The 12,093-nt window shown below is 34.4% G+C and overlaps 1 protein-coding gene across 1 annotated transcript in view; it reads right to left on the bottom strand.

Annotated features, from left to right (window-relative positions):
* Nucleotides 1-714: 714 nt before the first annotated feature.
* LOC143250614 (caveolin-1-like) overlaps nt 715-12,093 on the bottom strand; it is a 29,091-nt gene continuing 17,712 nt past the window's right edge. The window contains exon 2 of the mRNA XM_076501437.1: nt 715-4,749. Within this exon, the coding sequence (XP_076357552.1) occupies nt 4,393-4,749 (357 nt within the window). The 3' untranslated portion in view covers nt 715-4,392. The remainder of the gene's footprint in view (nt 4,750-12,093) is intronic.

Raw genomic sequence — 12,093 nt, 5'->3', positions numbered from 1 at the left:
CAACTTGACCGATATGTTTTATTATGGAGTATCTTCAATACGTGGCTCATTTATCAGCTGCTTGAGATATGCAGCCGTTTACCAAATCTGTTGTAGAAGCAATCTGTGTGCAACGTGAATTGTGTCGCTTTACTAGACGGAAATCTTTCTAAATTATATTGCATACCATTTGTTGTCTTGTAGTAGTTGTTGTTGTTTTGAATTAAGCACAAAGCTACACAATGGGCTATCTGTGCTCTGCCCACCACGGGTATCGAAACCCGGTTTTTAGCATTGTAAGTCCGCAGACATACCGCTGAGTCACTGGGGGCCTATTTCTTGTAACTAATATTTGTGTTATTACATTCTCACCTGTCATAACACAGTACATTTTGCTTACCATGTCTGTGGTATGGCTTGTTTATATATATTTCTCTATTTACCATTCGGTGAAAAGGAGATAACGTCTTCAAAATTTTAAATCCTCAATATGAACACATCTGAGCACATGAATATTTGACACATGAATAATGACCAGTATTTGGTGGTATCGCACCATCTACGCAATGCCAAAGATATCAAAATGTAATTCTGATACGATTTGTTCGACTATGATTTTATATCAGCTGTGATTATCACATGACTTCCATATTTGCGTATTAAAATCGTTTTAATATAGCCTACTCAATCTTCTGTGTTTGTACGAAAAGAATTAAGCAGAGGAAAAAACAAAAAAGGAAACTTTATAACGTTAAACAATTGTTAGATTTTATTGAATTTCAATTACACACTGAATAAACAAGTTTTAGCATTTTCTAATTATTTTAATATACCATTATTCTAACTAAAACGTTTAAATTTCTACGTTGCGCTGGTCAATTATGTGGTGGTGTATAACAAAAGCGCATGCGTGACTTTCTCACGATCTAACGTTTTTATCTTTATGTTCAGAAAAGGTTTCTTTTTACGTTTATTTTGCTCTAGTTACGTTGCAAACATAATATGCTATTGAGATTATTAACTGAAATAAATGATAAAGTAAAAAGCAACGTTACTTTAATAAGTACTCTTTAATAACTCTAACGAATTATTTCTAACGTTTAACAGTTCAACATTTAATACTTTTCACAACAATGAAAGTCAAACTTATAATCTACGACCGAAAAGATAATTTGTTTGTGACTGATTGGGTTGAAAAGCCTGGGTATGCGCTAATGAAGCATTTCAAGTTACGATATTTTCTACAGCTTTCATTTTTCAGTGCCTCGCCTCATCCGTATCATAGTCAGTAATCCCAGAAAGACGCGTGAAGCACTGATAGAGTTTTCAAACATTTCCCATGATGCCTGAAACAAACAATTTATCCCTCAGCTTTGTATCTATGGTGCTAGAAACCTTTTAAATTCGTGTTATGTGCACATTGTAATGTGTTAACGTTGTTGGTCATTTACAGCAAGCTTTACGTAACATTCTAAACTTTTCCTTCGCGATACCTTGAAAATAGTATAAATTTACAAACAGTTGTGAATTTTGTTTATACTTCAAAGGTATGTTTTACAATTGAAATTAATTATGAATAACGTTACAATTATGTAAACGATGATGAGTTATTTTACTTTATAGAGACCTTCTTCACTGAAATTAAAACTTTTTTCCCTTCACATTAAGTCTTAAGCCTAAAATTAAAATATACCACACTACAAGATGTAGCTGTGAAAAAAAATATATATTAAGGATTTTCACGATTACAATACGTCACAGAATTAAAAACACGCTCCAAGTGCTTTTTACTCTCTTTACCTAATTGAGTATCGTGAATATTTTGTAAACTAATTTATGTATCCATGTTCAAAATTTATATATCTGATCAATAATTCTGTAGACTTTTATTTCTTTAATACTGGATTTGTGTATATTGAAGAAGTTAACATCTATTTGAAATATAATAAAATGTGTATACTTCTTACCTTTCATGATGTCGCTTTAAAATAATAAATGTATGTACGTATAACACAGTGACACATCTAACTAATATTTTTAAATACTTAAATGTCAAAGGTGGTAATCGATTAGATAAAATTTTTCTAAACACAAAATTCTAGAGCACGTAAAATTTATTGTGTACTTTCTACTTGGCTACCAAAATTTCATCTGTTTACTTACGAATATTACAAATACAATCTTGATTTTTTTTCTGTATTAGAATGGGCTTAGTTTGCCGATATCAAGGGCTACATCATGTCGCTGTGCGCTATAATTCTATCTGGTACCGATGTTCATGGATGTGTGCATTTCACTCAAATCATGTGGGCTTTACGTGCTAAATTACGTCATCGTTTTGCATGTTATTACCAACAGCTGCAATTCAATACGAAATATTTAGGGCTGATTGGTATTCTTGAAGCAGTGGTAATGTTTCTGTGAGGAAGTTAATCTTTCTTGAAATATATACATACTTTCTTAGAATGTTATTGTCCTGTGCCCAATTATATCGAATACAAAAACTGAAAAGAAAGCGTTGATATCGGATTAATTTTTTGTAGCGAGGTACTAAAATTATTTTAGAAGATCGAAACCCTTGAAGATGAAACGAGAAATACATTTGAAGAACCCGAGTAGTTAATTTAAAACCGATTACTGCAGTCGATACTGGACAGGTGGTAACTCTATTTAGCAAGACAGCAGTGTGTATAAATACACATTTCTTTTAACACCACCAACAGATTCGTGGCGCTCTTGTATGTTCGTGCGTCCTCAATTAAAAGTTGTAGAAAATGAAATAGTCAGTATATTAAAATTGTGAAAATGTACTGCAATCAGTCGTTTAACAGATCTCGTGTGTTAAAGTTTTGAATCGTAATTTTACTGATTTTTGTTAATTGTTTCGACTATTTTTATTTGAAACTTTTATAAAAGACAAACATCTAAATGTGTAAGGAGATTAAAAATATTACCGTTAAAGAATAAGGAAAACAAACAGAATCAAAATGTTAAAAACCAGAAAAAATAAACACTTTCGTTGAGCCTGAACAACAGTAGGCTGTATGAAGTATGAGGTTCGTGAACATAAAAGGAAAGAGGTATTGGGATAAGGATGGGGTTGAAGGAAAACTAAAGCTGGAGGTGTGAATGAAAATTAGGGAAATTACGTTAGGCTACGTGTGATAACTTGGAGCTACAGAGAAAGGGATAAGGGCAAATAATAATTTAAGTGAAATAAGGTCGTAGGAGACGTTTTAGGAGAAATTATCTTTACTTCTAGTCTTCCAGTGACTAGTTCTTAAATAATAGTGTAGCGAATTTGATAAAATATTGCATGCTTATGAAATGTTTTTTGAGTATTTGTTGCCTAAATAGGTTTAAAGTTATCAACAATATATATGATACATAGATAACATAATGTTTTAAAGGTTAAGATAATTGATTAATGATAATGTAAACGAAAGAGATTCATAACCTTTCGCCCTTGGGTTAACATTAGGAATTGAACAACTTTTCATAGAAGGATCCCTTTTTAGTATTAAAAATGAAGTGGGAGAAAATTTGTAAAGAGTTTGTTTTGAATTTGGAGCAGACACGAGAGCTATCTGCGCTAGCCGCCTCTAATTTAGCAAGGTAAGCCTATATAGAAGGCAGCTAGTAATCACCAGCCACCGCCAACTCTTGGACTACTCTTTTACCTACGAATAGTTGTATTGACCGTCATATTTTAACGCTTCCACGTCTGAAAAGTTGAGCATGTTTCGAACCCGCGACTTTCAGATTGCGAGTCGAGCGCCCTAACCATCTGACCATGTTGGGCTTGAAAAACGAATAGGATATTTCACGTTACTGAAATTCTATGTGTATATATGTATATATGTATGATTTGTAGGAACATACTTCCATGGAACACAACATTATTTGTAGAAACGTATTTTCATAAAACACTGTTATTTTAGTTAATGTTAAATGGTCAAAAACATTTAGAATTTAGCTTTGTTATAAGATGAACTATGATATACAAACATTATCAAATTGCCAGGTATGAAAGCAACAGCTAAGAAGTTAAAACATATTAATCATAATATATATATATAACATTTAAATTTTAAAGCTTACTTATAGCTTTGAAATAATAAACATACTAGAGTGAAATAATTTGTACTCATGCCTTCTGATAATGTTTTTTAAAACTAGGATTTGAAATGACGTAATTAGCTCAGTGTTTAAACGGAAAAAAAAGAGAATAGTTTTAGAGAGAAAAATAACTATCGAATTAAAGGGGATAGTTGATCCCCTATATGGTTCCAAAATATATTTATATAAAGGGGATAGTTGATCCCCTATATGGTTCCAAAATGGTTATGTACAAATGGTCATATGTAGTACTATCGTACACTGAGACCAGATGTTATAAGGAAAACGTAACAATCACACAACTTGGTCATCTGTTCCTGGACCCTTGGCGATCCGAATTCTGCTGAAAAAGAGGCCCATGTCGGTGCAACATGGAGCTAAACACGAATCAAGACAGGTGCGAACGTATAGTCGAATTATATGGCAGTTGATCCGGAAATGACGCAAAGCGGGGCCAATGCACCAGATGTGCTGGAATGACAAAATAGCGAAACTGCAACCAACTGCCAAAGCGATTGGGAAAGCGCAGAGTATGGTTAGAAACTTGTAACAGCAATTCTTTGTTCCGGTGAAAATCTTATAGGCGGTCTTCCATACACAGTTAACAGAATAAGTGCCTTCTGGTTCAGCGATGACATCATCAAACTCCACCTAGCAAAAAAATCAAATTTAACATCAAAATTCTTATTTCCTTGCATCCATACGCTTATAATTATTAAAGTATTTTTGTATTCTATAAGCTTTAGAGTTTATTAGTGATAAATTATATGTGCATCTATCGTGCTGATTATATCGTTTTACAACACTAAAAAAATAATTATTCCGAGATTTAAAGATCCACACGTGTTGATATTTAAGAAAAAAAACCCAGCGGAAACTATAGTTTCGACAGACTTGAAAGCTTATAAAATCTTTAAGTGCATTACTACAGGTTTGTAACTGGAAAATAAAGCAGTACAGATATATTTTAATGCTTCAAAACAGTTTCAGTAACTGAGTTTAGAGAAAAATACTGAAAACGAATAATCTTTCAAAACTGCTGTTGTTATGTTAAATTATTAATTTATTGTTTAAAAACGCACTTTTATGTTTCTTCATAGAAAATGTGATTTATCTTAAATATAAGCGTAGCCAGTGAATACTAACTGGACAACTAAACCCGAATCAATGTACAACCAACAGTTACAACGGTTCACTAAATATATATGTCCAGACAGACTGTTTGTTACATGCTTGATAGCGCATAAATGCATGGAAAAATGAAAGAACTTTTTGGTAGAGAAATAAAAGTGTTGATAAGTTGGCAGAATCTTGTCAACATCTCGTCAGAAATGGATCTTCTATCTACATATCTAACTTCGAGCGATTAGGTATACCTGTATAAACAGTATTTAACATCTAGAGATTGGGTATACCTGTATAAACAGTATTTAACATCTAGAGATTGGGTATACCTGTATAAACAGTATTTAACATCTAGAGATTGGGTATACCTGTATAAACAGTATTTAACATCTAGAGATTGGGTATACCTGTATAAACAATATCTAACATCTAGAAATTGGGTATACCTGTATAAACAATATCTAACATCTAGAGATTGGGTTTACCTGTATAAACAATATCTAACATCTAGAGATTGGGTATACCTGTATAAACAATTAAATAAGATTCATTGAAAAGTTTTAAATTTGGTATTATATAGCTTCGAGACAAAAAAAAGCCGTTCTGTTAAATATGGTTAGAACTTGTGCTATTTTCAAGCGTTTTTATTATAACTATTACTATTTTAAATAGTGTGCTAATATATATATATATAAGCAAGCATATCTAGAATGTTAATGTTGTGAAACTTTTCTATATTTTATTAAAGGTACATTAATTTGAATTCTGGACGCATGAGTTGAAGATTACGTCAGATTCAGAATGTCTGCAGTGGAGCTCCCTAATATTAGCCTAACTAACGTGCGTTCATTGGAACGTGTGAGGGATTATTACTCTAAAAATCGGGTTTAGATACTCGCAGTAGATAGAGTGCACTGTGTGGGTTTACGCTTAACAGCAAAAACAATCTTTGATTCTAACTCCTATAGCAGAAAGCAAATTGTACCGTTAAAGGAGCAATTTTCCTGTTCTTTTACAATCGCTTACTTTCTTCTACATACTAATGTATTTCCACCTTCAGTTCGTTACTTTCTCTGCTAACGCTGTTGCACAATAACTGATCGACTTTGTAATCAGCGTTTTCTCATTACTTTTTACTGTTCTATATACATACAAGACTGTTGTAGTTTAAACTCCAAACATAGTTTATTTAACTATTTATAAAATATCTTTAATTAAATTTTTATTCGTAGCATTTCGCGACCATGACATTTAGTATAAATAGGTAACTTCCGAATTTCGATCATGCTTTTATATATATGACAGTGGTTACTATGTTGGTTGTCCTAGCAACACACGCTATACGTTTAGATAATAAAGACAGTCTTGGCTTTGAATCGATTCGAAATCTTCTGTAAAGAGACAAATGCTTTGAATGGACTTATATGAGCATGATGTCAGTTAGTTATTAATACATTGTCTGTTGTGTTTTGGTTTTTCCTACTTGACCTATCCAGTTAGGCTTCTGCGATACATTGTAGTTTATGTTTGTCAACCTATTAATGTGAGAACTTCACGATTATGTGTCACCAACCTCTATTGTTTTACTTTCCTAACAGGGCTATGGAAAACTTTAAAACATTGTGTAATGTAATTGTTATGTAATGTTACAAATACAGTCAAATATCTATGCTTGTGAAAAACTTTTGAAAAGAAAAAATAAATTACTTTTATTATGCTGTGTACTAGGTATGATTCCAGGTGTAAACGCAAATTTACTATAATAGATAAACGTTTCTTTATTTTTAAGGCACTTATCGACCTATAACGAATAAGAAAAAGTACTTGTCCTCAGTGACTGGAAAAGTTTAAGTTAATCTATCAATTTAAATTATTTCACATGCACTCAAAAAGGTTAATTGTGTTTTACTCAGTACCAAAGCTCTATGCTACTTACACTGCTTACAGCGAAAAGTAATTGTTAAGCATTTCGGTTTGTTTGTTTGTTATTTTAGAATTTTTCACAAGGGCTATCTGCGCTAGTTGTCCCAAACTCAGCAGTGTAAGACCAGAGGAAAATCAGCTTGTCAATACCGCCTACCGCCAACACTTGGGCTACTCTTTTACCAGCGAATAGTGGAATTGACCGTTACATAATAACGACCCCACAGCTGAAAGAGCGAGCACGTTATGTGTGAGGGAGATTCGAACCCGCAACCCTTAGATTGCGTGTCGAGTGCCCTAATCACCTGGTTATACCTGGCTCTAAGCATTTCAATCATGTTAAGATCCACTCAACAATAACACACAGTAGATCTACATTTTTATTCCGTAAGTTACGTAGCATTTTGAAATGTGAATATTAGTGTGACTATTTCTTAACATTTTAGAATAGAATATCCTGCTCGTGAAATAAAATTTAACATCAACAATATTCATGTCTGTTTTCCCATCATTTCAAAAGTGAATGTTGAGCTTTGTCAGAGTGCACATCTTTTCAAACGAGAGACAGACGAACGCTCGGACAGTTTGTTTGTTTTTTGAATTTCGCACAAAGCTACTCGAGGGCTATCTGTGCTAGCCGTTCCTAATTTAGCAGTGTAAGACTAGAGGGAAGGCAGCTAGTCATCACCACCCACTACCAACTCTTGGGCTACTCTTTTACCATCAAATAGTAGTATTGACTGTCACTTTATAATGCCCCGACGGCTGAAAGGGCGAGCATGTTTGGCGCGATGAGGATGCGAACCCGCGATCCTCAGTTTACGAGTCGCACGCCTTAACACGATTGGCCATGCCGGGCTCGCTCGGACAGACACCACGATTCACAATATATATATACATTGCTTACCAAAATCGTAAGGCCAATGAACATAAAAAAAAATATCCATTTTGTGTTGTTAGACTCAACCGCTTATTTGAGAAGAGCTTCGAAAGATGAAGGTAAGAAAAGGGAAAATAAAAATAAAATAACCTTTTCTTGCATTTAATAGGAAAAATGTGAACACTATGAAATTAGCCTAAATACTAGCTGGTCAAAAGTTTAAGACCATACCAAAAAGAAGTCCTAAACAGGGTAGAAAATGCCCAACAAGAGGTCTCAGTAGTGAGTTGCACGGCCATCATTGTGAATAACTTCAAATATTTGCTATGGCATGGTCGATATAAGCGTTTGCAGAAGGTTGGCTGGAATGTTATTCCAAGTAGTGAAGATGGATTCACGAAGATCATGCACTGTTTGGAATTGACGTCCATTTCTATAGACTTCCCTTGTCATCCACCGCCAAACATTTTCAATGGGGTTCTGTTCGGGCGAACACGCTGGATGGTCAAAAATAATCGCGTTATTCGCCATAAAAAAGTCCTTTGTCTTGCGGACATTGTGGATTGCAGCAATGTCCTGCTTAAAGATCCATTAATTTCCACACAAGCGAGGGCCTTCAGTCAATAAGGATGCTCTCTTCAACATGCCAATGTAGCCAGCTGCTGTATGACGCCCCTGTATAACCTGAAGCTCCATTGTTCCATGGAAGGTGAAAGCACCCCAGATAATGATGGAACCTTCTCCACTGCGTCGTGTAGAAAATGTTTCTGGTGGGATATCCTTATCGTGCCAGTAACGTTGAAAGCTATCTGGACAATCCAGGTTAATTTTTTTTCTCATCAAAGAACAAAACCTTCGTTCACTTTTCTTCGTCCCATGTTTGGTGCTTTTCAGCAAAGTTTAACCGAGCTGTTTCGTGGTGTGGAAGGAGGCGTGGTCTTTGAAGACGTTTACGGATTTTAAAGCCTTTCTCTCGTAGATGCCGTCTTATTGTCCTTGAGCTGCATTCTGCGTCCGTAAGGACTTTAATCTGGTTCGACGATCGGCTGGTATCTTGCCGGACAACCCATCGAATCCTCCTGCTCAACGCCGGCGGAATTTTCTGGGGCCGATCACTTGAAATTATCGTTCCGTATCCCTCAGAGTCTTTAATGAAATTTGCAACATCAGTTTTACTACGCCCAATCTCACCAGTGATGACACGTTGAGAGAGACCTTGCTTTTGCAGCTCGACAATTCTGCCACGTTCAAACTCTGTCAACTTTTTACCCTTTGCCATGTTTTTACCCAAAGTAACACACGAGATGTCAGTGGGAAATGTTGACAACGTAATGCTTGAACACAAATGACTAAATTTCGTTAGGTGTTTACTGATTAATGCTTCGTTTCAATATGGTCTTAAACTTTTGACCAGCTAATATTTAGGCTAATTTCATAGTGTTCACATTTTCCTTTTTAAATGCCAAAAAAGTTTGTTATTTTTATTTTCCCTTTTCTTATTTTCATCTCTACTCAAATAAGTGGTTGAGTCTAACAATGCAAAATGCATATTTTTTCTTTATGTTCATTGGCCTTAATATTTTGGCCAGCAGTGTACATAAAATAAAAACCTCTTTGTAAAACTAAAGAAGGATGTGATAACTTGCCGACTATACTATACATAACAGTGTGTGAAATTATGTCAAAAATAAAACATCCAACCCCGGATTAAGGTATGTGCTTATCGGGCTGAAGCCCAGGGCAAACAAACAAACTACGATTCTTAATTACAGAATAAGTGAAATGACAACAACGTCAACGGGAGAAGACTTTATTAATTATTATTAATGAGGACTTCTAAGTGAAAGCACAGAAGTGTAATAATATAACAACAACGCTACACATACTTACCAATGCCGTCGAGGCTACATAAATATAGTAATGATTGAACTGATGTGAAATGTATTGAGTTGTAGTAGAGGTGAAACTTTATGTGCACTTTATTTAAGTATTACATATCAAAATTAGGGCAAGAATTATTTAAAACACTTTTTTATTTGTTTTATTATCGTATATTATTAATTATTGCAATCACGCTGACATATATTTTATGTCTAGAGTATTGAATGATGTTTCATTTTGTAAGAAAATTGATGACAAAAACTTTCACAAACTTTCCGTTTCGGCTGCAGTACCAACTATATTATAAGGCCAGCCGTCTTGCTCTATGGATAGGTGTATTATAATTATACATACAGCGGTAAGTCTACGAGCTTACAACGTAAAAATGAGGGGGTTTCTTCCTCTTGAGTAACTAGCCCAATGTAGCTTTGCTATAAAACACGCTCTCCTTTCATTTTTAGCCGCGACATAGAGGTTCATAGAATGGCTCTGAGATTTTTCAAGTATAAGTGTTTAACTCGTAGCTCCATCTCTTCACCTATTTGAGATCTAATTACAGCCACGGCTATTGATAATTCCCTCTTGTTTATTATGTAAGCTAAACACATGTTTTAGATTTGGTACTTATAGCTTCTTGGTGAAAGTGTAAACTTAAGAAAAAAAGTTTAAAAAAACAACAGCGTAGTATAGGAATAATCAATTAGTAATTAGGTATGTTATATTGACAGAACAACTCTTATTTAAGTCTGTAAACAAAACAAAATCAACAAAGCCATCGAATATTTTCTCAGTCAACCACAACTCTTGAAACTTTCTTCTCTCTCCAGTTTTTCAGTCGATTTTCATGATTACATAATTTCAACAAAAACACGAAGGTTCGTCCGAGTAGGTGAGAGGGCGTGGTACGCAGTACTTTATTATTTTGCCACACCCAAGAGGTAATGTAGGTTCAAAATGAACGAAAAGATAGAGCAAAAACAATTGTCACATTTTACAAGCTAAATGAGCATTTGTCTGCAGTTGGAACACAAAGTTCACACACCAATAACTATCAGCTGTCTAATTTAATGTTAACATACATATTACAATCGTTGGTTGGAGTTAGGAAGAACGTAATATTATTTCAGAGATGGTAGTTTTTACAAATTAATAGTTCGTACTCTTGCTATATACTATTTATATTATCTATCCTCAAAAGCTTTTATGTGGCTCATAAAATAGAATATCATGTTTGGTTATGGAAATGGAAACAGTTAACTCTCTCATAGTCAGAAGAGAAGTAAAAAAATTGATTTGACCTAATTTTTTACGTCGTCATAACATATATATCTTTCATAAATAACTAAACTTTAATCCATTACCCTAGTAACAATTCCAGCTTCCGAACAATAAAGAAAGTCAGATACAGAGTTTTTTGTTGTAAAAAAAATTAAATTCTGAAAGAGAGATAGCAAAGATAAACAATGACAGACGATGCTGTGTTCTCATATTTTTTGGGATAATTCCTGCTTCATACAGGACGAGTTGTCTGATAAACTGAGAATAATGAGAGAATGTGTCCATAAAACGCTCACTACTTATGGTAATATTAATTTGTTATATGGTATTTTAAATCCTGATTATATATATATTGAATAAACGTTAATCACTTTACTTTTGCAGTAAAACTACATAGAAGACTGCCATTTAAATGGTTGTATTTTCTTGCGGGCCCGGCATGGCTAAGCGCGTTAAGGCGTGCGACTCGTAATCTGAGGATCGCGGGTTCGCATCCCCGTCGCGCCAAACATGCTCGCCCTCCCAGCCGTGGGGGTGTATAATGTGACGGTCAATCCCACTATTCGTTGGTAAAAGAGTAGCCCAAGAGTTGTCGGTGGGTGGTGACGACTAGTTGCCTTCCCTCTCGTCTTACACTGTTAAATTAGGGACGGCTAGCACAGATAGCCCTCGAGTAGCTTTGTGCGAAATTCAAAAAAAAAAAACGAACAATTTTCGTGCGTTTTAAAATTTTTGACTGCTAAAGAGTCAGAATTTTTCAAAGATATTTTTTTCTTCAGTATTCATACATAAAATAAAGTTATTACAACACATTGCCACTACCAGAAAAGGGATTATGCATTTTATGATTTGCATATTTTTGAATATAAAATCAGTTCTCAATGAAATTTGGATTTCAAGAAAGCTAC

Source organism: Tachypleus tridentatus, chromosome 5, assembly GCF_004210375.1.
Source record: "Tachypleus tridentatus isolate NWPU-2018 chromosome 5, ASM421037v1, whole genome shotgun sequence".
NCBI classification, from domain to species: Eukaryota; Metazoa; Arthropoda; class Merostomata; order Xiphosura; family Limulidae; genus Tachypleus; species Tachypleus tridentatus.
This window is presented reverse-complemented; position numbering and strand designations above follow the sequence as displayed.